At 36.5% G+C, this 27,672-nt stretch overlaps 1 protein-coding gene across 1 annotated transcript in view; it reads left to right on the top strand.

Moving 5' to 3' along the window:
* Positions 1 to 21,928, top strand: part of Cdk17 (cyclin dependent kinase 17) — a 51,868-nt gene extending 29,940 nt beyond the window's left edge. Inside the window, exons 5-16 of the mRNA XM_004623805.2 lie at positions 132 to 188; positions 1,308 to 1,422; positions 2,076 to 2,170; positions 2,391 to 2,453; positions 4,747 to 4,870; positions 10,181 to 10,301; positions 12,381 to 12,478; positions 13,908 to 14,013; positions 17,446 to 17,488; positions 18,440 to 18,530; positions 19,762 to 19,839; positions 20,366 to 21,928. Of these exons, the coding sequence (XP_004623862.1) occupies positions 132 to 188; positions 1,308 to 1,422; positions 2,076 to 2,170; positions 2,391 to 2,453; positions 4,747 to 4,870; positions 10,181 to 10,301; positions 12,381 to 12,478; positions 13,908 to 14,013; positions 17,446 to 17,488; positions 18,440 to 18,530; positions 19,762 to 19,839; positions 20,366 to 20,403 (1,029 nt within the window). The 3' untranslated portion in view covers positions 20,404 to 21,928. The remainder of the gene's footprint in view (positions 1 to 131; positions 189 to 1,307; positions 1,423 to 2,075; positions 2,171 to 2,390; positions 2,454 to 4,746; positions 4,871 to 10,180; positions 10,302 to 12,380; positions 12,479 to 13,907; positions 14,014 to 17,445; positions 17,489 to 18,439; positions 18,531 to 19,761; positions 19,840 to 20,365) is intronic.
* The last annotated feature ends 5,744 nt before the right edge of the window (positions 21,929 to 27,672 follow it).

Raw genomic sequence — 27,672 nt, 5'->3', positions numbered from 1 at the left:
CAAAAAAAAAAAAAAAGATTATAACCAGAGGGGTTTTTTTCCTGAAGACTTTTCAGAAATTTTACAAGTTGAGAAAAAAACTAATATAAATTTTAAGAATAAATACTAAATTTGTAATTGTTTGCTTTCAGTCAGAAATTGGATTCGGGAAAATGGAAACCTACATCAAATTGGAAAAGCTTGGAGAAGTAAGTAAATGCTTATTTCAAAAGTGTCAGACTTCTCTTGTCCTTCATCTGAACTCCTCTGTCACTCTTCAGTTTTTGCCACTTGGGAAAAAAAGCATAGACACGGTTGACTAAAAGAACATATCTAGTTTTGAAAAGTAAATGGAAAATGAGAAGAAATAAGACCTGTTAATCCTTGAAATTATCCCACCAGTTTTTCTTAGGCTTGTATTAATTTTGAAGAAAAGTATTGTGCTTTTCTAGGTAACCAAATAGGGTTTTGTCTGTTACCCTCTTTGCAGTTTGCTGTCTGTGCTGCCATGTCAGAAACTGTGAATTCAAATTTTTGAACCAATGGTATGTCTAGAAAAAACCCATCTCAGTAAAGTAAGGTCTGATGTTCTTGAATTTACTACTGACAGTAGCGTTAGTAATTTAGAAACTACCTACCTCCTCCGGTAAGAAAGAGCAAAAGCTTGACGTAGTTAAATAGAAAGTTTAAGGGAGTTTTTAAAAGGATTAAGAGCCAGGCATGGTGGTGCATGCCTGTAATCCTAGCACTCAGAGGAGGCTGAGGCAGGAGGATCCTTGTGAGTGTGAGACCAACCTGGGCTACAAAGTGAGCTCAAGGCCAGCCTGCACTGCAGAGCAAGACCCTGTCTCAGAAAGACAAAAATAAATATACACATACATACATACAAAAATAAAATAAGAATTAATATATAAAAGATTCTAAAAAGCCTGAAAGCATAAACATTTTTATGATTTAATAATTATATTTTAATTTAATGTTCTCAGTTACTGTTTACTTCTCACATCTCATTGCAAATAAAGCACTTTTGATTTTTAAGTCTGTTGATCCAAGTGTTAATCTGAAATCAATTATAAAAGGTAAATTGCCCTCTCTATTTTTGTACTTTTGAGGCACTCTAATACTATAAAAATATGGAAGCTGTGTGTTAGGGAGCTTACAATCTTCTCTCCTCTAAGGAAAATGAATGCTGCTTTTTGTGGAGTTCCCCCCCCAAGATATAATTTAGCATGGTTTGAAATTAGAAACTCATTTATGGCTTTTTATTGCATAGATCGTGTTAAGACTCATGACAGCTTTATTGTATCCGTCAAAAATATATTTTATAGGGCACATATGCAACAGTATATAAAGGCAGAAGTAAATTGACAGAGAATTTGGTGGCTTTAAAAGAGATCCGCTTGGAACATGAGGAAGGAGCGCCCTGTACAGCTATACGAGAAGGTATAATATTCATATTAAACAATTTACAATGAAAGCTTTACAGATATTTTTAAATATGTGAAAAGTTCAGCTATAGAAACAGGTAACTAGAAAATATTAGACATTTAAAATGTTAAGCTCTAGAAATATTCACTAGAATGGAATTATTGTATAGCTTATGATGAAATCATTAAAACTGTTGACACGTACTTGACATGGAGAAGTTTGTGTATTAGTGCACAGGGAGCATAGTAAGCAAATTAGCTGTATAGATTAATAAATACAAGGAAATAAGGCAGATATATCAAGATACTAATTTATAAGTAAAATGAATTATTCAGAAATGGTTTGAGGAACTGATCAACAGTGTGGAGGAAGAAGGGCCTTTCCACTTTTTGTTGAAATTAAGTTCAGAGCCTAATTAATATTAAAGACAAAACAGAAGATGGGGATTTGTAATATTGAGACCAACTTTAGGTTCTGTAGTCTCAAACTCAAAACCAGGACAAAAAGAGAAAGAAAAAAATTTACCCTACCAATCCCTTTTGTCAAGTACTGTTTTAAATTTAAGATATGACCTTTAAATAAGGCCAGCTCATATGTTAGGTTAATTCAGAACTTTATGAAGACTAGCTACCAAAAACCTAAAAACACCTGTTTTTCTTGTTTTACAGTTTCTCTACTAAAGGATTTAAAACATGCGAATATAGTAACCTTACATGACATTGTTCACACAGATAAATCTTTGACTTTGGTCTTTGAATATCTGGTAAGCATTTAATAAAAATTCAATAATTTAATTGTGCTTTAATAGCATATTGAACTTTCCAACAGCCCCAGGGACATTCTTACTGTTGATGTGTGAGTGAATTATTTGTGTGATGCATCCTGTATCTTTCTTGAAAAGCAGAAAGATAAAATCAGATGCTGCGAGGTGACTCAGCTGTGCATTCTGAGTGTCTCACGCGGCGAGCTGCTGTGTTTTTCAGGATAAAGACCTGAAGCAGTACATGGACGACTGCGGGAGCATCATGAGCATGCACAACGTGAAGGTGTGTTGTTCTGTATCACATAATGAACTGTACTGCACAAAAAGATGGGCCAGCTTCATAACTGATTCAGAATTTCTCATATGTAAATACACACACACACAGTTCTACGAAATATATATATATATATGATTAAACCTTTTCGTAGAAGTTTCATTTTCAAGGTTTAAAAAAATTATTTTTAACAATTTCTTTTACAACTTATTCTCGTACATGTAGAATGCATATCCTGTCATATTCTGCTTTTTAAACAAAGTTTAAGGTGAATACAAATGCTAGATCCATTTTGCAAAAGGCTTCCTTACAGGATGATTTTCCCTAGTGTATTTCCAATGGGATGTCATTATAAAGTAACAGCTTTTCAGGCTTCTAACCTAATGAATAAGGCCAGGAGCCTAGAGGTTAACATTAGTAGTGCTATGCTGGAAATACCTGCTTATATTATCAAAACCAAAGTAAGATGCTTGTGTTTTCTTAATATAACTAGGAATTCCTCCAGGGCTAGACATTTTTGCTATAATAACACCAGGTGAAACCTGAAAGGTACTAGTTGAATGAAATCATTTGATACAGTTGTGTTCTGACAAGGGCCAGGGAGACAGCTCAGTAGAATAAGCACTTGCCTGGCAAGCACAGGGTCCTGAGTTCAATCCCTTGTACCAAAAAAAAAAAAAAAAAAAATTGTTTTTTGACAGTAGTAAGAACACTTCACTTTGTCCTCAATGGTATAGTCCAGATTGAGCAAAGATTTATTTGTCCAGACTTGGTCAACAGTTTATGAGAACCTATTTTGGAAATAGAATATCCCATCTGTGTGTTTAAGACATGTTTAATTCTATTTAGCTAGTAAATATAAATATATGTGTTTTGTTGCTTTTAAATTGTAAGTTTGGTAGGTGTAAAGGTGAACCAGTTTCTGTTACTAAAAGGGCGCTCCAATCATATGGGTAAGAATTTTATTTTTTTTTGCGGAAACGGGGATTGAACTCAAGCCCTTGCGCTTGCCAGGGAAGCACTTATTCCACTGAGCCATCTCCCCGGCCCTGCTAAGAATCTTAGTACAGAGCTTTAAATGTGTTTTCATATACATTCTGCGAAGACTGTTTTCATCATACTGTACATTTCATTGTGCAAGGTATTGTGAGTGTCATTAGTATATCTACTTATTTTTACTACTTTTATATTAGCAATAATTTGGAATAAAAACAAAACCCTTAATTTTAGTAATGTAACAAAGGAGTTCTCATTTTTTAAACTCAGGTCTCTAAAGGCTACAGAGTAGAAAAACATTTTATTATTGATTTCTTAAAATTTTATTTTAAACAGAATTTTCAAACAGAATTTGAGAATACATTGCAATAGTAATCTTAAAGTTTTCAAAATATATAAATATTAGAGTCTAGAAGCTCTGCTGCTTAGACCTCATGCAGGCCCTCATCCGCCTCTTCCTTGGCCTGTCCTTGGTGTTCTCATACCTGGTTTTCACCTGCAAGTGTAAGGTATGGAAGGTACCTCTTGAGTCCTCTGTATTTCAGGGTGTTTTGTTGTTGTTGTTGTTAACCTCAAAAAATCCAGATGTGCTCCACATTCTGCTTTCTAGCCAAGTTCACTACAGAATCTCTCCCATGAGCCATACAGCTCTTACTTTTTTCAGCTAGTCAGGAACATCACAGTGCTAAGGCCTCTTTCTGAATCAGCAGGTTTTCAAGACTGAGTAGGAGGCGCTGAAAGTACAGTAGCTAGGAGGTGGATGATAGGAGCTGCGTAGGTTATTTTTGTAACAAGTAATTTGCCAGAGCAATGTGGCACATTCTCTGTGATATTCAGACTTTTCATAAAACCATCAGTACTTTATTTGAAAGACAGTAGTCCAGATTGGATGTGGAGTATTTTATTTGTTTTTGATTGTGGGTTTTCATCTGTTCTTAGAAGGAAGGCGTGTAAGTGGCAGGGCTCATTTCTTGTTAGGTCAGGATTTTAAAATCAAACTGTAAGCCTTAGTAGGTTGCTAAGTTTATGAGAAATGAACTGTTAATACCAAGACAAAGTTTCATTTTATTTGTAGCATTTTTTCCTAGAAACTGTTAGAGCAAAAAGGCAGATACTTCAGTGTGATTGATAAACTGTACAATTCAGCGAACAACTGAAAAGGAAAGGGCATTGTTCTTTAAAGGATAAGACTTGGTTGACTTTTTCTTTTACTATTCTAGACCAGTTGCTTTTCTTGAATCGTAATTTGTGCTTATTATTATGTTCAATATCTATAAGACTGATTTTCACTTATTTGTTTCTGTAGCTGTTTCTATACCAAATTCTACGTGGCTTGGCATATTGCCACAGAAGAAAGGTGTTGCATCGAGACTTGAAACCACAGAACCTCCTCATTAATGAAAAAGGAGAATTAAAGCTAGCAGATTTTGGTATGGAATGATGAGATATTTATAAGTACTTACAGGTGGTTAAGTATAAAAAGAATAATTGTCACAGTGTGACACAGTGTGTCACCACTTTTGTATGTGGGTTTGGAAATTGTTTCTGTACCCCACAGAATAAGATATTTGACAGAATTGTGGTGGGTGGTTGATACTGGTTATTAGCAAGCAATACCGAAGCCAGGAGTTCTCAAGTTGTAGTCCAGAAACCTCTGGGGCCCCGAGGTCCTTTCTTGGGGAAAAAACAACAAAGGTAGAATATATTATCAAAATTAAACTGTTATTTGCCTTTTTCATTTAGTTGATATTTGCCCTAATGATTCAAAAATAAAGAAAAAGGGGAAAGCTACTGTTTACTTAATATGTCCAGTTGGTATGACCAAAGTGTATGGAATTATATTCTTTTACCAGCTGCACACTTTTAGGGGATATTTATTAACTATTAAATCTCCATCATTGAGTACATATATATCTTTTAAGTATTTTTTGTAATGAGTAAGAATTATACATAGAACACATTCATTACACATAGAAATATTACAGCTATCTCAACAAAATGTAATTGTGATTATTTGGGTTCAAGCTGAACTAGAACCCCCCCTTAAAGAAATAACAGTATTACTTTTTTAAAAATGGACCAACAGGCCAACTATGGTTATTTATTCATTCAGACTTAGGTACTTCGCAGAATTTTCTTGATAATGAACGAACTGGGCCCGGAATGGTAGCTCAGTAGAATAAACCCTTGCCTGGCAAGTGCAGGGGTCCTGAGTTCAATCCCTGGTACCACAAAAAAAAAAAAAAAAGAAGAAAAAAGAAGGAAAGAGAGAGAGAACAAACTGAGCCTGTCATTTCAGGGAAAACAACGAAGTATTTCTTGCCAAAAATAAAATTCAAATTTTCAAACAAAAATTATAGTGTTAAAATTTGGATCTGCTGCTTTGGGCTTAATAATTTTCCAATACCCAGAGACTTTTCTAATGAGATCAATGGTGATATTAACAAATAAGAATTTTTGATATTATAAAATATATATATATATATATATATATATATATATATATATATATCAAGGAACCGTTATTTTTAAAATTACCAATGCATGATGATATTTTGGACTCGTGCATAGGTATAAGGTTTATTTAGAGTACAAGATAGGCCAGTGGATTTACATTCTCTTTCTCTTTTTTGTATGTGGTACCAGGGCCTAGCTCTTGCCAGGCAGGTGCTTTGCCATGGAGCTATTTCCCTGGCCCATAGACCAGTGGATTTTAACAGAAATACAAGTTCACTGATATTGCTGTTACCACGTAACCTTTAAGATATACCTTCTAACATAGTAGTGTCAAAGAGGACTATCCCCAGTTATCAGAAAATACTTAAAATGTTCCTTTTTCTAGTTTCTCACTTGTGTGATTTTATTTTTTATCTATATCTAAACATACATTGTATATGTATTTGATATGCCATGATATGTATATTGTGATTCATATAAAAGTAGCATGTTAGAACATTAGATGCAGAAGTAAATATGGAATCCAGCTCTTACATTGAGATGGGGCCCTATCTGGCAAGTGCAAGGTCCTGAGTTGATTCCAAGTACCAAAAGGAAAAAAAAAAAAAAAAAAAAAAAAGGACCGTTCTTGGTAATTGGAAAAAATTGCCAAAGTATGTTATTAATTATAGCATGCATGAATGGTATTTTTTGTTGTAGTGGTTTGATTTGGTTTGGTTTGGTTTGATTTTGTGGTACTAGATATTGGAACCAGGGCCTCTTGCACTAAGCAAATGCTGTACTAGGCACTAGAGATATATTCCCACGAGTCATATTTTAAATGAGTAAATGTTTTAAGAAATAAACATTTCAGATTTTCTTTGTTGTAATTTCAAATATATTGTCAAAAGTAATCTATATAAATACTGTAAAAAATTTGGAATCCTTAATGTTTTTTTCAGTCAAATGTGTATTTCTTATTTATGTACAAAAATGGTGTCTGATATAAATTTATAACTAAATTTAGAGACTTTTTTATTAAGTATAAAGTAAAAATCCCAATAACAAACCATATCACAATTTAAAATTTGAAGCTGCGTTTCTTTCCTTAATGTTATACATAGTACTTCCATCAGTAGTGTATTAAGTCCTCCAAACTATGTGCTTCTATTCTTTTTTTTTTTTTTTGAACTGGGGATTGAACTCAGGCCCTTGCACTTGCCAGGGAAGCGCTTATTCCACTGAGCCATCTCCCCGGCCCAAGTCCTCCAAACTATTGAAGTAGCTGTTTTTATATTCTTGCTATGCTCTTATGTCTACTGTTCTTTTGTTTTGTTTTTTGAGGTAGGGTCTGTCTGTAGTTGAAGTTGGGCTTGAATGCATTGTGTAGCCTAAGCTGTCCTTGAATTTGTGGCATTCCTCCTGTCCCAGCCTCCCAAGTGCTGGGATTACAGGTGTGTGTCACCACGCCTGGCCCAGGTCCTTAATTTTTTAAGAGCAGAAAATATATCCTAGAACCCAAGAGTTTGGAAGCATTCTCTGTGAAAGAGGTTTCCTAATATATAGCCTGCCATCATTATTCTGTTTATTATGTGCTCAGTAATTTAATTGAAACTGTTACCTCTATCATTTTAGCTAATCTGATGTTGAGGGATTTCGAAGTAAAACAGCTGGGCATAGTGATGTATACCTGTTATGGTTGTATTTAGAAGGATGAGTCAGGAGGGTCACTGTGAGCTCGAGGCCAGCCTGCACTGCATACCTAGTGAGATCCTGTCCCAAAAAAAGGAAAAAAGAAAAAGATAGTAACGTAAAATAACATGCTTCTCTTGCTTCTAGGAGGTAAACTTTTTTTATTTTGAAAGAACTTTGTAGCATAGCTTTAATGTTTTGGGCTTGCTGTCAGCTTGAGGACTCTGACAGAACTTAGTTTTTGAAACCTATGCTGTCTCCACACTTACCATTTGTAATTTTTCACAAGGTATGATACTTTTACTTTTGGGATAGTTCCTTAAATTCCATAAATACTATATTTCAGTTATTGCTTAGTAGCCATAAAAATACCTGATTATTACATGGTGAATTTGGCTCGACAGTTCCTATATTTATGGTTATTTATGGTCATTTAAATACTTATGGCCATTTGTGTACCAGATAAATTGTTATTTGTGTTTTCCTTCCTTGAAATGAATGAGCCATATGTTTTTAAGACATTACAAACTGTGACATTGATTTTACTGTGTCTTGCAGTTTATTTCCCTTGTTCTCTTTCTACTCCTTTGTCCTCTTCTTTGTCAAATTGCAGTTACTGCTCCTTGTTGTTAATCCCAAATGAATGGCGGGAACTGAGAAACCACTTTGGGATATTCGCAAAAGAAATGTCAGTGGGGTGGGGGAGATAGCTCGGCTGGGGCCCGAGTTGGATCTCTAGTAGGTACCGCATGCCCTGCAGGCCCCAGAACCCCAGGTGTGCTGTGTGGGCCCCAAGCCAGGCGTGATGGGCCACACCTATAATCCCAGGGCTGGGGAGGCTGAGGCAGGAGGATCACTGTGAGCCACACCTTGTACCAAATAAGTAAACAAATACTTAAAAAATTTGTTAAAGGAATGTCAAGGGCCATTAAAAAAAAATCTGCTTTTATCCAGGCATATTCAGAATATATTAAATTTAGCTTCTTTTCTGTGCAGAGCAAGCCATGCACATTTTATCTTCCCATTGACCACCAAGAAATTCTGATTATTCCATAAGATACTGCATAATATGTTATACTCATGATTTCTAGGAAGAGTGGGTAATTTGAGTAGTTTACTGTTAGTTCCTTATCCCTTTAAAAGTTCTACCTTTTACTGGGACTAGTGAAGTTCAGAAATCTAAGAACTACTGCTGTAGACATTTTCATCAATGACAAAAATTGGCTTATATAGTAGTATGTCACATTTAGTTAACTAGGATTGGGAAAAATTGTGTATTTCACTTCATGCCACGCCTGAAATTCTAATAATGATCTAGGAGCCTATTTGGACAAGCATCCTAGTTCAGAATCTTCTCAGGAGTAGAAGAGTGAAGTAAAGGAACTTGTAGCTGGCCATTTGCCTCGATGGTGTAAGTTACAGGATAAACAGATTTAACGCCTTGTCCTTTGTGTCTTGTTACGAGAAAGACAAATCAGAATGCTACCTTCAATTTTCCTAATTGTGAAAAATAGTGGAAAAATAATTCATTGAATTTATCAACTTGGGATGCTAGAGTAAAATTTGTAGTTTAAAATAGCGTCAAGGTTGTTTCAGTTAACACTTGCTAGCCGTGATGCTGAAGAACAGTAGTTCTGAAGAACAGTAGTGAGTGCCATTTAATCACTTGTTTCTAGTATTCTTTGTGGGAGTTCATTCAGTTCTGTATTGAGTTACCTTCAGTGACATTTTTCTTGATAGTCAGGTATGTGGTTATATAGAACAGAACTTTCGACCTAAAAATGAGTTCTCATTATTTGAAATAAAATACATAAAAATAAATTTATATTTTTTCAGCTTCTCCAGAAGGTCAGAATTTAGAGATGTGCAGGCAATAAAAATACTCACGCTAGTGACCAGGAGGTAAAGTGGGAACTCAAGACTTTATTTCTGGAAAATCAATGCATTTCATAGTGAAGCAGTTATCCCAACTAGTAATACCCCAAAGCAATGAGGTCTCTCATTTAAAAATTATCCCAAAATTTAAAATATAAAAAGGGAGAACAGAGAGCATTATAACTTATGCCAAGGAAGCCTTCTCTAAATAGATTTCTTTAAGTAAATTGTCAGTAAAACCTAACTGGATCATAAACTAATGATTTCAAGGTTTTACAGTAAAATAGTAGAGTAGTCACTCGTTAAAGTTAGGTTAAAAAGTGATAAAAAGCTTATAGTATAGCAAATAAAGTTGTATTTCTCAGTATCAGCAGCTTATTTTGAATTAATTTAATTCATCAAGGAAATGATTTGGCATCATGACTCATAAATAAGAGAAAAACATCTTAAGTTTAGATTAACACGGACATTGTTTGAGGTACATTCATACACGTAACAGTAAGCTTATTTTCTGGTGGTGGAATTATTGTAGTTTTAAGGATTTCCTGGCCTGAGACTGCACGCACTCAGCAACAAAATTCACGAGTCTAATTTTGTTGAAGCTTTAAGAAGGTACAGAATAGCCATCTCCAGCAGTGCTTTGAGTGGGGTCATGTTGGGGATAGGAGCTGAGAAATCCAATCTATTCCTACTGGATTGGAATATATCTAATTCTTTGTTTTCTTTTTCCTGTTAAGGACTAGCCAGAGCCAAGTCAGTCCCTACGAAGACCTACTCAAATGAGGTGGTCACGCTGTGGTATCGGCCCCCTGATGTGCTTCTTGGCTCTTCAGAGTACTCGACACAGATCGACATGTGGTAAATATCTAGAGATCTATTTTAGGGAGCACAGTGGAAACAGTGAGTAAGAATTATGGCATGGGAGTCTAACAAATCTCATTACCTAGATTTAAATATCACCTCTCCCATTGTTTGATGGCCTTATTCAAATTATTGGCTTGCTCCTTAGTTTCCTCATTTAAGGCAGCAGGATTAGTAATAACTACATTAAAGTTCTGTAAATAGCATTAAAAACAACTGAGCTAATACATAAAAAATCACAAGGCTGGAGACATAGTAATTTTTAAAAACTTACTGTTTTATCATTTACTATTCATAAAAAATCTACCTACTTTAAGTTGTTCTAGAAATAAAAAGTTGTCCCCACATACCACTTTGAGCATCATACTCCTGCACCCAAACACCTTGCATGTGTTATCTAGACTAAGGGCCATTCCTCGTCTCCCACTTAAGGGTATCTTATGGTGTCTCCATAGAGTATCTTTGCCAACTCCCTGCCTGCTGTTTTTCACTCTGTTTCCTTTGATCCAAAAGGCCTACTTGCTACCTCAGCGAACAACCTGCGCTCTCCCACCTGTGCTCCTGTTTGTTCCAGCTCACCCACCTGGCCTCTGCTCTTCCTCCCGGGACCTGTGCCTAGTAACCTTCCCAACCCAGCTTTGCTGAGCTCTTTCTTGAATACAGCCTTGCCTACAGTGGTCATTTCTTCCTCTGAAGTGTGCTTTCATGTACTGCCTATATTTTATGTACCTGTTCTGATCTTATATCCTTTGTCCTGAACAGCTACATAAAATCTTTTCCATAACTTCTTTTTAAGTTCTAATAGAATGTGCATAACATAAAATCTACCATTGTAATCAGTTTCAAGCACATACTTTTGAGACATTAAGTACGTCCACAAATATCCCACCATCTTCAAAACATTTTTCATCTTGAAGAACTGACACTCCGCACTGATTAAATGGGTCCCTGTCGCACCTCCTTTGCCATCCCTGGCAGTTACCATCTTTCTGTGAATCTGACTACCTACTTTTGAGTACCTCAGATGGGTGGAATAGTGCAGCATTTGTCCTCATTTGGCTGGCTTGCCAGGCTTACCTCACCAGCAATATCTTTCAGGGCCATCCCTGTTGCAGTGTGTGTCAGACTAAGTGCTGCATGTATATTCTAAGTTTATCCCGTTGTCCGTGTTAGACACTCAAGTGGATTACATCTTTTCATAGTTGAAAATGCCGCTGTGAGCATGAGTGTGCAGGTCTCTACTTTCAGTTCTTTGGGGTATGTACTTGGGAATAAAGTTGCTGCATCAAGTAGTAATCCTGTTTTAATTTCCTGAGGAGCCACTATACTGTTTTCCATAGTAGCTGTAACATTTTACTTTCGTATAGCATTTTAATATGTAAAAATACATTTTGTGTAGCTTTAGTATACTTACTCGGTTGTGAGCCCTTTAGTGGAAGTACTGTAACTTACTTGTATACCCACAGCTTCTCGATGACAGTGTCTATTCACTGAGGCTCCATCCATTTTTTCCTTCACACACACACACACACACACACACACACACACACACACACACGTACATACCCCCATGTACTCTGCCCTCTACCCAACTATTCTGTCTCTGCTTCCTGCATCAAAAATCTTGAATTATTTGCTTCTCTCTATCCATGATACCCTCTGGCTTAGGTCAGGCCATTGTCATTTCCCAGACTATCATAGTGTTTCACCCTTTGTGTCTTGTGCTTTCAAGCCATGGTCCACACTATGACCGATGCAAGGATTTGATGCCGTAGTCCAAACACTTACAGTTGAATACACATATAAGCATTCAGTAGCTGTTAATTACTGTATTCTCTTTAAGAATCATGCAAAAGAGAACTGGGAATTTTAAGTGGGAAAATGAGTTGGCAACATGCAGGTCAAGACACATGGGTAAATGTTAACAGAGTAGATGCAAAGATGCAGGAGGTTTTCTAGCAGCCCAATACAGAATTCTTCAGGGGGCAATCTGGGAAAGAATTCTTGTGCTTCATAATATGTAAATAGATGTTCTTTTTTTTTTTTTTTTTTTTCTTTTCATCATATATTTTAAAGGGGTGTTGGTTGCATTTTCTTTGAAATGGCTTCGGGAAGACCTCTGTTTCCAGGATCAACTGTGGAAGATGAACTACACTTAATTTTCCGACTACTAGGTAACAGAAGAACTCCTCTTCCAGAGATTCACACCTGCAGTTGACTAGCTAGAATAACACTGTATCTCTAAAAAATGTACATTTAAATATTTTATACTCAGACTAATATAAACAGCTGTTAGGTTTAAGCATCACCACTAGGCCAAGGAGATAGTTCAGTAGAATAAGCACTTGCCTGGCAAGCCCAAGGTCCTGTATTCAATCCCTAGTACCACACACACACACCAAAAAAAAAAAAAAAAAAAAAAGAATCACCACTAGCTTAATTATTATAAGACAGATCTTTCTAGGTAACTTCATTTGCAGAGTTTTATATTTGCAATAAAGATTTTATGAAAGGAGAAGAGAAATATTACTGAAAATTTAGCTTTAGCATATTACTGAGTAATTCTAGCTTAGGTGGTAACATCCGAGTAGAAAAAAGTCAGACAGCTTCATAGGTGTGATCAAAACATGCAATGAGTATGCACATTTTATGAATTTACTGTGGTAAATTGCTATCACTCTCCCTCTCCCAAAATACTCTTCCTCGCTTCCAACACATGTGTCCCATCATCTTTGCCACTTTCTGCAGCAGTTCTGAGTGTCCTCTTTTGTATCGTTAGTTGTATTGTTTTGGGTACTTCGCTGTCCTGAACTGATGAGAAACATTTACCTGACTGGGGAGATAGCTCAGCGGTCTAGGCACCTGCCTGGGAAGCGCAAGGACCTTGGTTTAATCCCTTGTACCACATGCCGTGCCACCATGCTGGCCACTGAACCCGAGCATGGTGGTGCACATAATTCCAGAACATGTGTGTGTGTGGGGGGGGCTAAGACAGGAGGATCACCAAGAGTCCAAGCTGCATAGCAAGATCCTGTACGAAATAAAAGTTTTTTAAAAAACAAAACAAGAAAACATTGACCTTTCATGGTCATTTTGACTTGTAGGAAGAGCCAGAACTCAGATGGTGTCGGATCCATTGAATAAGGCAGATGAGGAGACACAATAAAGACTTTACTTGGCAGTAATTGCTGTATACAGTTGATCAGTGATCTGAACCAAAAATACAGTTAATGTTTAAATTTTAAAATGTGTAACATAAAAGACACATTGCCATTAACGTTTTGCACAGCCCTTGAAATATTCCCCCCCGGTGAACACACTTACCTATCATTGCTGGCAAAGTGTCTTTTATAGTAAGTTTATTTTTTACAAAATTTTTAATTTTCACTGTTACTTTGGCTCACTTGTAGTGTTTATAGCATCATTACATAATCCATAAGTAATGCATATTTTTGTCATTGAATTGAAATTAAATCATCTAATAAGTGTAAGTTGTTCCCTAAGACACTTCTTAGTTTTACCTATCATCTGTGCATGTGTAATTGTATGTATGTATAATTTTATGTGAATTCATACATATGTAAATTTATATTTTTAATTCAGGAACACCGTCTCAGGAAACTTGGCCAGGTGTTTCTTCAAATGATGAATTCAAGAACTACAACTTTCCTAAATACAAACCGCAGCCTCTAATAAACCATGCACCCAGGTATTTTTTTTTAAAAAACAAGGGGAATAAGAAATAAAACCATGCTGTTAAGTTGAGCTGTGGGGGACTCAGGTCAATAATTTCTGACATTGCCAGTTAAACAGAAGACCCAATGCTATTATGGGCTACTGGACTCTTTTAGAATATTTTGCTGAGTTTACACACCTATAATATTCAATAACGGAACGTAGAAAAAATGGGGTATACCAATGAATGTCCATTTTGTATCTGTGTATTCAAAGAGGTTGGAATAGATATATAGTTGCATTCTCTTAATGAATAGAATGATTTGTTCTAATGGTGTTTGTAAATAGGATCACAAGTCCGCATCTTGAACAGCAATTAACCACTAAGAAGAATATATGCAGTGTATTATTTGTTGAAACTGTACTTCCGATTTGATTTGAAACTGTCTCATTGCTGTTTATCAATAAAACTTTGAAAAAAAAAAAAGGGGGAAAACCTATATATTTTTTTCAATCCTTGAAATATTTGTCTAATAAAAATTAATGACAAGTATACCACAATTCTTAAATGTCTGAGGATCTAATTTAATTAAATTTCTTCCTTCTTTTGTCTTTTTTTTTTTTTTTTTTTTTTTTTTTTTTTTTTTATTTTGGTTTTTTATTTAGCAACGAAGAATCACCTAAGTATATAAACAGAATGAGGGGGTGGGGGAGATGACTCAGTAGAATAAGCACTTCCCTGACAAGCGCAAGGGCCCGAGTTCAATCCCTGGTTCTGCAAAAAAAAAAAAAAAAAAAGAAAAAAAAAAGAATAAGCTGGCAGTAAATAGAATGTATATATGAGAATTTCTGTAGACGGCGCCTTTGCCCAGAGCAGAGGCATTGAGGAATGCCTTGCTAAACATGAAAGGGATGATCTCTTTCTTTCTGTTCTGCTTTCTGTGGAATTGTTCTGCATTTACTCATAGAAACCTAAATGTGATAGTTAAAATTTTGACTATGATACATAATGTTCCATCAATATTACCAGCTGACATAGTTTTTTTTCCATACTTGAGAAACAAATAGCAATGAGACAGTTTCAAATCAAATTGGTAGGACAGTTTCAATAATTAACAAATTACATACTCTCTTCCTAGTGGTTATTTGCTGTACAAGATGTAGACATGATACCCTCTTTACAAACACTATTAGAACAAATCCCTCTATTCATTAAGAGAATGTAACTATATATCTATCCTAACCACTTTGAATACACAGATACAAAATGGATATTCGTCTGTATCCCTTTTTTTGTTTAGTTCCATTATTTGAATATTATAGGTGTGTTAACTCAGCAAAATACTCCTTTTTTTAACAGTTATATAATTTTATAGAGATCATTTGACATCAGTAGTCATACAGAGTAACAGCATAACACTGATGGTGAAATCTCCATTTTAGATATCACGTAAGTTTGCGTTAGAAAATTATCATTTGACTGATGATCTCTTTGTTGACATGAACCTCTTATTACAAATATCTGGAGCATAAAAGAAAGACATATGGAAAAAAAAAAAGAAAGACATATGTTTAAATCTAAAAAAAACCATTTACATTGTAGAATACTGTACACTTGGAAGGCATAAATACATTCAGTATCTTTTATAAGAAAACATTTTAATTTTAATTTTTTAAAATTTATTTACACAGTTTCAAAGCTGATTAATAGGACAGTTTCGATAATCAATGCATTGTACATTGTTATCTTCTTAGTGGTTATCCATAGTACAAGAAGCAGACAGGATTTCCTGTCCAAACAACATAGTTTTGTATTTGAAGAATATAAGCTCCTCTGACTCCTGAGCCAAAGGCGAGCTCCCAAGTGTCAGCAGCACTGCAGTGCAAGGCACTCCTCACGCCTGTCAGTGCAAGACTCTCCTTAGAGTTTGAGTCAGAATATTTTTACTTGCAGAGTATATTACATTAGCAGTAATGTAGGATATCAAGCCCTTTTGACTTCATTTTCCATCTTCCTTAAAAAGAATTTGTTTTTAAAATCACCAAAATACCAAATAAGGACATTGGTTTCATCAAAAGCCATTCACATTGCTTACAACATAACACATTTACTTTGCTTCCGCTTATTCTCAAGCTAGAGAGGGACAGCGAATATTTCTGGCACCAAAAATATTTTAGAAGTATTTATATGTATTGATGTTCTTTTTGTTGCTATAGCAACTAATATCATTCTCAACTAATCTTTCTTAGGAAGAATAATATAGTATGTACTGGGCTTTTTACTGTGCCTCCAGAGCAGTATAAATCCTGTTTTTGTTATTTATATATTGCTGACTTCTGGTAATGTTCAGTGCTGCAGCTTGAGGTGGATTCTCCATGGTTTTAGCACCTAGTTTGTGCCCAGGAAGCTCTGTGTGTGGGTCAGAAAGGCAACTACAAGGCCCTGGAGAAGGTCTGGGCTACAGCATCCATAGGACCCAGAGAGGGCTGTACTTTTGCCCATGAAACACAGTGCACCAGAGAATGTGTGATGTCTGATCAGCAGATTATTCCATTGAAACAAAAATCTCGTTAAAATAGCCTTCCTAGTTATGTTGATTACATCACCCTAATTAGCTGTCTTTCTTGACTATAGCTCCTGTAATTGGCTCTCTTTATTGACTATACCTTTGGCTTCTTGGCCCGTATTAATGAAGCTTTATGAAATTGTGGCACATTTAAATGAAACTGAGGGGGCTGGCCAAATAGCTCAACAGATTAAGTGCCTGCAAGCAGGGGCCAGAGGTTCGATTCCTGGGCCTGCCTGCCCCACCCCCAGGGTGCTCTGAGATGGCAATTGAGACTGAGCGTGGTGGCTCACGCCTATAATCCCAGCTCTTGGGAGGCTGTAAACAGGTGGATCACTATGAGTCCGATCTAGTAGTGAGACCCTGAACACTCTGTAGACCCTTCCCTAAATTAAAAAAAAAAGGAACTTAGTACCTTCTAGAACCCACTGATGGGCAGATTATCCTGTAAAATTTTGTTGAATGGCTTATCTCTGGGTTTATCTTGGCCCACTGAGGCATCTTAGGATCCCTGTCTCTGTGTTTCCATCTCTGCAACAGGAAAATGATGCTGCTGTGGGCTTTTTTTCACAAGAACACTGAAAATCACTGTAATACTTATGCTTTCTTTATTATTGAGCTTCGTTCTTTTCAGACAGAACAGTAACCAAACAATTTCTATAGCTTTAATAATTTTTCTTGAATATTCAGAATTTGAATTGATTCCCAATTACTTATGGTTTGTTCTTAAGCAAATATGACAGATAAGTCTATGAAAGCTAAAGCAAATTTGAATATACCTGAAGGCAACAACTGAGGCCATTTTAGGGCACTTAAATTTAGCATGAAAATACTTAAATAATTTTATCTGAAAAGTAAAATAAAAGATTAAGTTACTACTTATTTGTTGTTGTTTCTAGGTTAGACTCTGAAGGAATTGAATTGATAACAAAATTTCTTCAAGTAAGTTACATCCTATTTTGTAAATGTTCAATGAATCTTTAAGCCTTCGTTTATTCATACAGAATTGGATGAGTTGTAGTGCCCTCAAATATTGCTAAGTAGGATTCTCTGTGTTAGTATATAGCATGCTTTAGTAAAGCATGTGTTACATGGTTTCTCTTAATGTGTCTGTGTCTCTTGTTGTGACTAGCACAGTCAATTGCTGGCATGGGTCAGCTATGCTAAGACCATGTTCTCTGCAATTCACATTCTCTTATGTTCCTTCTCCTTACACTTAACTGCTTTACAGGATGCTCCACCTCCAAATACCACTCATTTTCCTCCAAAGCAGGAAGAAGAGGGAGGATAAGGGTGGAACCAGCCACATTAACTCTTACACTTGAAAGCAAAGGCTTTCACAGAACCCCCCTGCAAGCCTTCTTCCCAAGTCTCATTGGCCAGAGCATCAATTGTAAGAGAGGCTGGGAATTGGGGCGCAGGACTGATGTGATTAGCTCAGACTTAGAGCAGTCATGATTCAGCTGGACACTTGGAACAAGTCTAGGTTGTATTGTCAGAAAAAACAGCAATGGATATTGGCTGGACACATAGCAGAACATCTGTAATGAAGATATCGGGTTTATTCCCACCAATCCTTTGGTGTTCATGAGGAATTAAGACTAAAGGTTGAATACTTAAGTTTTTTGCCACTTTCGAAGATACAAGGACTCTTAAATGTTTTATGATCAAGCCTTATCTTGGAAATGTGGAACAAAGATAGAATCATGACTACATACTCTCAAAAGCAACTCAAATTTGAGTGTATTTGGAGTATTCCAAACTGGTGTTTAAATATAATCATACTAAGTAATGAAGCCTTTAACAATTACTTTAAATACTAATTTACCCTTTTCCAACTTTTTACATTAGTTAGAAAAAAGATTAATGAAGCAGTTCTGTGCTTTTCTGCAGTATGAATCTAAGAAAAGGGTTTCAGCAGAAGAGGCCATGAAACATGTATACTTTCGAAGTCTGGGACCAAGAATACATGCTTTACCAGAAAGTAAGACAAATTCTAAAATATTTTTCTCCCTGTATTTTCATTTGTCCAGCGTTGGGTACTGAGGTACATTAGAGATTTAGAAAGAGGTGACTGTTGATCTTTTAGTCTTTTGTAATTATATCAGAATTTCTTGGCATGTGTCTTGTCTTTGTTTTATTTCCTGCAATTCTGAGCACATTGCCCCTGCTCTATGAGAAATCCATAATAGTCAAGTATGGGTTATTAATCCTATGAGACCAGAGTTGGAACAAGCAATCTAACGATGGCATCCTTAGGCCTAATCTAGTTTCAGTTGAATTGTTAAAAGTGGAATTCTGTAAGGATGAATGAAGCACAGTAGAAACATAAGATGGTTTTCTTGTGAAGAAGTGCGTTTCTTTTTACTGTGTAGAAATGATTTTCCTTTCTTGTGGTCAATGAGTTTACTATCCTCAGGGCTGAGCATATCAGAATCACTAAAATGGATTTGCCATGCCTGAAGAAAATTCTTTAATTTTGCTCATGGTGTTTTTTGTTTTTTAAATTAGCCCTGTATTTTACTTGAAAATGGAATAAGGTGAATGAGAAATTAGAGTGCTTGGGAACTGAGCTGTGAAGTGCTCCCATTCTCATTTATTAGACAGAGCTAGCTCGTTGAAGCTTATGTAGCATTCAGTGGCAGAGCTTCCTGGAATCCGGACTCCTTAAGACTTGCCCCTTAGAACTTCCTGGATGCTTGTTAGTTAGTAAAAGACTGCCATCTAACACAGATTAGGAAATAAGAGGCCAATTCGGAGTGGTTTTTCTAAAAGACGTTATTAAAACTCGTATTTGTCCAAGTTTGAATTTGAGGTAGGCAGTTGTGGTTGTAGAGACCTCGTGTTCATCTCAAATGCCTTAATACCATCCTAAGGTGACAAAGAAGAAAGAGAAGTAGAACTTACTGATAGATTTTGATTAGGTCTCCTGACTCCTGGAAGTCCTGGAATAGGCAGTGTATATTTTTGTTGGAGAAACACCCATTTGCACCATGCTTTAAACCAGAATTGGCAGAAGAAAGTTTCTGAAGGGGGATTACTTCATTTGGTTTTCTGTCCAAAACACATAAAAAGGGAGATCTTCCAGCAGGGATATAACCTTGTGTTTTATGTTTAATCAGTATATACTAAGTACTTCTCTATATAGTTGGGCTGGGTTGTATTTGTTTTTAATAATGTTCTCTTTCACCTGATCATTTCTGTCTGCATTTTAGGTGTATCGATATTCACTTTGAAAGAGATTCAGTTGCAAAAGGACCCGGGTTTTCGAAATTCTTCTTATCCAGAGACAGGTGTGTTTGTCATAAACCATTTCACGTGTCGATCATGAATTTTTGTGTGGAGCCGAGCTTTTGGTTTGTAAGTTGATCAGTAAAACTGTTTATGTAAAAACCAGTGTACAGCGCATTCCACAGCTGTGTATGTTTAGCATCGCACATGCTCACTTTTCTGTGTGACGTGGCAGCTCAGTAAGCCTTCAGAGAGAAATCTGACTCAGTCAAGCCAGGGATCCTGAAAGCTGCAGATGGCACAGAGACCTTTTACACGTGGCCTGGCTTGATCACTGCACACGCCATCCCTGGCACCTGAGGCAGAAGACACATCTTGTGCTTCCCTAGTCACCAGGTTCATCACCTCGAAGCCTAGAAGCTGTAGACTGAGCCCGTCGACAAAAGGGCCATTTAAGACAGTGCTGCTCAGTCTTACCGTGGAATGTTAGCTTTTGCTGGTGGGAACGTTAGCTTCCTAGTCACCACATACTGTATGTAGGATAAAGCTGAACCTTGAACTGCCTCATAAAATGACTTTATATTTTAGGACATGGGAAGAACAGAAGACAGAGCATGCTCTTTTAAGTCTGATAACATGGTTTCAAGCCCAGCCCCCAGCCTTTCTTGTCAATCAAGGACTCAGATCTGAAGGCAGTTATTTCTTTTGGTGGACTTGGAATCTCCGTTTGTCTGCACTGTCCTCTTCACAGTGGAGTCTTTTTATTTCAGACCTGCAGATTGTTTTTATATTTGTTGTCACAGTGTGACAATTTTTTGTACAGTCGGTTTTAAGGTCTTCTCTGCCAGTAGAGCCAGGAGGTTACAACTATTGATGTAACTGTAGCTGCAGTTTTTGTGCAGGACTGAGAAACACAGTGCATTATTTATTGCGGAATCATTGCTGCTAAATAACTACTGTCTGTTTATTTAACACAACAGTTGAATGCCTGAAGAAGTTGCAGTGGCTTCATTATATGTGAATGCATCTGTTTCTCCTCATGGATCGTTTTACTGCTGCATTTTTGTTTGTTTTTAAAATTAAACTGCAGTGTTTCCTGGGATATATATTTAGCTTTGCTTCACAGTAAAATTAAGTGAGCCATCTTGAACACTCTTAAGTTTGTGTGACATGATTTCTTATTGAACATTGGCAGATAGAGTAGCTAGCAGTTGATAACCACATTGTTTAGGAAAGCATGTTGATGCAGAAGTTGATTCAAGCAAGTGAATACCTGACATTTTGGGTTTCTCACGTTAGACACCAATAAATTAAAGCACCAAGATTATTTATTGTTATCTATTCCTCATTTTAGAAATGTCTGCTGCATATTACTGGATATTTGTATACTAATAGACTTTAACTATTTTACATTGTGCTTTCATTTAGTTAATACTTAGCCATATAAGTTCATTTAAACATGAGAGTCTTGCTTGTGTTTAAATAGATTTCTTTTACTAGAAAGGATGATACTTCATACGGACACAGTTTATTTCATTTGGGGGCTGTGTATGTTTCAAAACATTCACTTGGGATCAGCATAAAGCTGTAATATGTCCTTGAAATGAGCCATGACAAATTTCATACGAGAGAAATGAGAACTTCGAGGATTGCTTTCAGGCATTGTAGGAATTATCTTTATCAGACATAATAAATATTACAGTTTTAATTATGCATCTCCTTGAGCATCACAGACACAGGGCGGTGTTGGTAGCAGTGCTTTATGCATTTCTGTTCTCCTTTTAGAACTATTTTTAGTGCATCTTACAAACTAGAAATCTTAATTGGTATGTTTTGAAATGGTCATGTAAATTTTTGCCTTATATATCATGAGAATAGTCATAACTTAATTTTTTTCCTGACATTCACTGTAAAACATTCAGGGGTCCTACCATTTCTGTTCAGGAAATCTTGTAGTTTATTGTTATTTAACAGTATTAAATGGATTTTTGTATATTTCATTTTAACTTTATTTTGTGAATAGTGATTGTGGCATGTTTGGGATATTATTTTAATTTTTCATGATACTGAAATTTTAATTTTAAAAAAATATTCCTGAAAGAAACAGATTCATGTGTGATGGTGAATATCGGACCACTACTGCTTTTCACATTTGTAAATTGGTTTTATGTTAAACCCTGTAGCCTAACAAACTGCTGTTATTTCTAACTGACAGACATGTATTAATATTGTACTTTGAAGGTTATAAATATTATGTGGAAATTCATCCGTTTTTTGTTTTGAAATTTATAATAACAGAATCTCCATGTTGTATACAAGTGGTTTCGTTGAGTCCTGATTCTTTCCGGGGAAGCAGTGTGCAGAGGGATTCGGGCTCTTCTGTGAGATGGTGCAGTCTGCTGCACCGGAAGCGGCGCCGCCGCCTTAGAGCTGTGCGACCATTTGTTCAGTAACTTCTCTGCCTACTTTACTGCTGGGGACAAACCCACAGTCTTACGCTTCAAGGCATGAACTCTACCACTGAAATATCCTCAGCCTCTCTGCTGTCATTTTATAAACTACTCTCACATGTATCACATTCATTATTCTGTGGATACAGATTTCATTTGCTACGAAATTTGACCGATAGCTTATCCATAGATTTGTTTCTTACATATGTTAGGGGACACAGTGCATATCCGATGGGACACAGAATTCTCCCCAGGAAGTTGTAGGGGTGCTTCCTTATTTTGTTAAGGAATTTGGCAAGTGAACAAGTGTTTGTGGGGTTGGTTTTGCTTCTGTGTGTTGATAAGCTGAGCAGCACTCAGATTTTGTGTTGCAGTGCAGAGAATTGAAACTCAGAGATTTTTGAATCTTGAACCCTTACGAATCCTTTTAAATTGACAGAGTGCTTAAATGTAAGGGAGGCTACGTCTTTTGTTTCCTTGATGGTGGTAGCAGCCTGCATTGAAGGTGTCACTAAACTGTCCTCTGCTGCTCTCTCAGATAAAATTATTAAGTTACAGTAATCTGTCTTTGGGATCAGGATAGTTAATGGGTTTTCCTCTTTTATGGTATGAAAATGGCAATATTTTCATTATTTATAGATGTACAATTGAGTGGCATTGAGTATAGTCACAAAGCTGTTCAGTTACCATTTCACTTTCCAGAATGATTTATCACCCCTTGTATATGTCTGAACGGTCAGAAGCGGAATTGTGGGTCAAACATAGTTCTGTCTTTAACATTTGGGGGACTGCCACACTGTTTTCCAAAATAGCCACGTTTATTTTACATTCCCAGTAGTAACGTACAAGGGTTCTAATTTCTTTTCTTCTTCACCAGTACTTGTTATCCCTTTCTGTTATTCATTGTAATAAATGTAAAATGCTATTTCATTGTAGTTTTTATTTTATCTTTTTTCCTGTACTGGAAATTGAACTCAGGACCTTGCGCTTGCGAAACAGGCCCTTGTGCCACCAGGCTAAATCCCTAGCCCTTGTAGTTTTGATTTATATCTACTAATGATTAGTGATGCACATCCTTTGTTATGTTTCATTTTTGTTTTTCATTTTGTTTATTTGCATTGAACAAATACTTTGCTCATTTTAAAAATAGACTTGTCTTTCTCTTCTTGCATTTTAAGAGTTTACTATGACTTCTGTGTGTTACGCCTTTATAAGGCGTGCCTTTTGCAGTTACTCCCTCTCATCCAGTGCATTGCTTTTCACTTTTGTGAAAGTATTCTTTTGATGTATATACATTTTTTTTATTTTTTATTTATTTATGTATTTTTGTATTTTAGGGAAGGATCTACAGGGTCTTCAGGGTCTCCCTACTAAATCGGACTTGTAGTGATTCTTCTGTTTATAGCCTCCCAAGTGCTGGGATTACAGGCACACGCCAGCGTGCCCAGTCTCAGTCACTGTCTCTGCGTGCCCCCAGGGGTGGGGCTGGCACTGCAAGCTGGGGATCAAACCCCCACCCCCGTACCTGCTTGTAGGTGCTTTAATCTGCTTAGCTATTTGACTGGCCCATAAATTTTTAATTTTAAAAGTCTAAATTTTTTTAATTTTGCTGTCTGTGCTTTTGCTGTTATATCAAAAAAAACTATTGGCAAGTCTCTAAGGTTCAAAGTATTTGCACCTATATTTTCTTGCAAGGATTTTACAGTTCTAGCCCTAGACTTAGGGCATGAACCCACTTTGCATTAATAAATGTATGTGGGATAAGGGTCCAACTTTATTCTTTTGTATTCTAATATCCATCCCCCCCCCCCTCCAGCACCATTGTCAGAAAGACTGCCCTTTTTCTACTGACTGATCTTGTCAAAGATTCATTGAGGGTTTATTTCTGGGCTCCCAGCTTTATTCCATTAGTCTGTCTGTAGGTCGATCCATGTAGACAGGACCCCAGTGTTTTGATTACTGTAACTTTTTAGTGAGTTTTAAATCAGAAAGTGTGCATTCTTCAACTTGTTCTTTGTCAGGATTATTTTGCCTTTTAAGGGTCTTTTCAAATTCCATCAGGATTGCTGCTATGGCTTATGTCTAGGTGTCCCCCCAAAGCCTCATGCAGTCCTGGGGCGGCTCCTGGAGTTTATGATCGATTATTGTGGGTGTGGGAATGTTGCACCTGCCCTGGGGCAGGTAATTTGTAATACAGGCTAAGGAGGGCAGAGAGGCCAGCTCATTGCCTGGGCTGCTTCCACTCTGTTTGCTGTTTGCTCTCTGCTCTTTGCCAATACCATGTTGCTCCCTGACATGTGCCGCTCTGCCTTGGAGCCAGCTGAGTATGAACTAAAGCCTCCAATAAGTGTGAGCTAAATAGACCTTTCCTTCCTTTGTTTTGAGTGTCAGATATTTGTCCCAGCAATGAGAGAAGAGTAACTGAGACAATTGAGTAGGTTTTTTTGTTTTGTTTTTTTCTTCTGCAAAACAGAAAACAAGCCTTTTCTCCATCAGGTGGGATGGTCACCCCACTGTTTCCTTCCACTGCTAAGAGGTGGTATTCCTGTGAACCACAGCTGAACATCCCAGGGAGAATCCCTTTTGGCCTTGTTATGTATGATTGGGCTTTTTACTGAAACACTTGGAATAGAGATGCTTTAGAATTCTGAGTTTTGCAATGTTTGTATAGACTTTACTAGTTGAACATTCCTGTTCCAGAAATTTAAAATCTGAAATTCTCCAAAATCCAGACATTTTTGAGCATTATCATTCAAAGTTTCAGATTTCAAGACCTTTTGGATTTTTAGATTAGGAATGCCCAATCTGTAATTCTTCTAACATACCGCTAGTTTCAGTTCATTAATATTTTATTGAAGATGTTTACCTATATTATTAAAGGGGCTTGCCCTGTAAGTGTTCTTTTTTTTTGTTTTTTTACATTTTATTTTATTTTATTTTGAAGAGTGAAACAGAAGCAAAAACAAATAGAAAAAAGACAGAAACAGGGTAATATACAACAATGCGTATGTTACAGATTTTCAAAACAGGAATAGCTAATTAACAATAGTTGAGATATTATCTACTTAAGTGTTCTTTTCTTGTAGTTTCTTCATCTAGCTTAGGTATAGGGTACTGTTGGTATCATGGAGTAAGCAAGGGAAATGTTCTTTTCATTTCAGGTTTTTAGAATAGTTTGAGGATTGACATTGATTCTTTTTTTAAAGATGTATTAGGATTTGCCAGTGAGGTCATCCAGTCCTCGGTTGCTATTCATTAACAGGTTCTTATTATGATGTAGTCACCTTACTTGTTGTAGTTTTATTCAGATTATTATTTGCCCTCGGGTCAGTTTTGGTAGTTGATGTGTTTCTTGGAATTTACGCATTACATTGGTTTTATTCAGTTTGTCATACAGTTGTTCATAGTATTGTGTTGTAATTCTTTTTATTTCTGTATATTCAGTAATAACATTTTCACTTTTTTTTTTTTTTAATGTATTTGGTACAGGGTCTCACTATGCAGCTCGGACTCGTAGTGATCCTCCTGTTTTCAGCCTCCCCAGTGCTGGGATTATCTGTGCTAACCACACCTGAACTCATGGCCTGCTCAGCTCACCTGGGGGCAGGGCCAGCACAGCATGTGGTGCTGGGGATTGAACCCTGGTCCCTGTGTTTGCCTAAGCAAGCGCTTAGTCCGCTGAGCTATCTCGCCAGCCCTTCACTTTCATTTTCTGATTTTAAGAATCCAAGTCTTGGCTGGGCATGGTGGCTCCTGCCTGTAATCCCAGCACTCAGGAGGCTGAGACAGGATGACTGCCGTGAGTTCGAGGCCATCCTGAGCTACATAGTGCAGTCAAGTCCTGACTGAACTACACAGCAAGACCTTGTCTCAAAACAAAAACGAGCAAAAATTCCAAGGCCCCGCCCCATCAGTCTTGTTTAGTTTTACCAATTTTGTTAGTCTAATAAAAGAATAAGCTTTTTATTTTGGTAACTTTTTGTTAGCACTCTGATGTTTCTTTGTCCTCCTAGCTTTGGATTTAATTTTTTTTCCTGTTTCTCTGGGGTTTTTTTTGGTTTTTGTTTTTTTTTTTAAAGTTTATTTTCTTAGGTATTTGACACAAGGTCTAGTTACACAGCTCAGACTCGTAGTGATCCTCCTGCTTTCAGCCTCCTCGGTGCTGGGATTACAGGTGTGCACCCGCAAGCCTGGTCTCCATGCTGGCTTATTGTGCCCCAGGGCAGGGCTGGTGTACTCTGTCCCTTTAGATAAATCATTAAGTTATTGATTTGAGGTTTTTTTCTTTCAACGTAGACTTTTGAAGCTGTAATTCTCTCAGCTATGTTTTCAACATACCCCATAAATGTAGATACATTGTTTTTATTTTCATTTGTCATAAGGTATTTTCCAGTATCTGCTGTGATCTGTGTGCTCCTTAATTTTCACATTTTTGTGAATTTTCCTTTTCCTTCTCTTACTAACTTCTGATTTCATTCTATTGTGGTAGGAACAGATTGTATGATTTGTTTTTTAAAATTAAGATATGTTTTGTGGCATAACATAGTATATTCTGGAAAATGTTTCATGTACGCTGGAGAACTTCTCATTTGGAGAAGAATGTTGTTAGATGAAGTACTTACATGATTCTTGTATCTAATTGGTTTATAGTGATCACTTTCTTCCTGTTTTTTTTTCCTCCTCATTATTGAAAGCAGAACATTGAAACTTCCAGCTACTGTTACAGAGCTAGTTTTGTCAGTGTTTGCTTTCTATTTTGGGACTCTGATATTGGGTACAAAAACGTATGTAATTTATGTAGCTTACGTAGCTTCCTCGAACCTTCATCTCCTGTAACTTTTTGTAATTGTAGCTCAACCCATTTTCTCTGGACATATGACCAGCCTCTGTTTGTTACTATTTGGATAAATATCCTTTTCCATCCTTAAACTTTCAACTTCTTCATGTAGCTAAAGTGAATCTTCTGTATATAGTATATTATTTTTGAACCATATTTAAAAAATCTGTTCTGTAAAGCTCTTTTAATCTGGAAAGTCTAAACCATGTATGTTTAAAATAATGACTGATAAGGAGGCATTTCTCTGGCTCGCTGGTTTCTGAACGTCTCACATGCCTTTCCCTTTGAGTTTTCCAGTATTGCTTTTTTTTTTATATTTAAGTGTTTTTTGTAGCATATGATTTTGATTCTCTCTCGTGCATACTTCTGGCCTGTTGGGGATCTTACTGTTGGCACATAGGTAGCTCTGGGGATGAACTGAGGCCCTTACAGGGAGTTATACTCCAACACTTTGAATTTTCAACCCAAATGACTGTTCTTCTAATTTTTTTATTATAACTTTTATTTTGAAGAGTAAAAACAAAGCAAGAACAAAATTCAGAAACAAAGACAGAAACAGGGTAACATGCATTTTTTTCTTTCCTTTCTTTTCTTTTCCTTTTTTTTTT

The sequence above is a fragment of the Octodon degus genome, unplaced genomic scaffold (genome assembly GCF_000260255.1).
Source record: "Octodon degus isolate 3935 unplaced genomic scaffold, OctDeg1.0 scaffold00004, whole genome shotgun sequence".
NCBI lineage: Eukaryota > Metazoa > Chordata > Mammalia > Rodentia > Octodontidae > Octodon > Octodon degus.
Note: the sequence above shows the minus strand (reverse complement) of the source record. Positions and strands in the feature narration are given on the sequence as shown.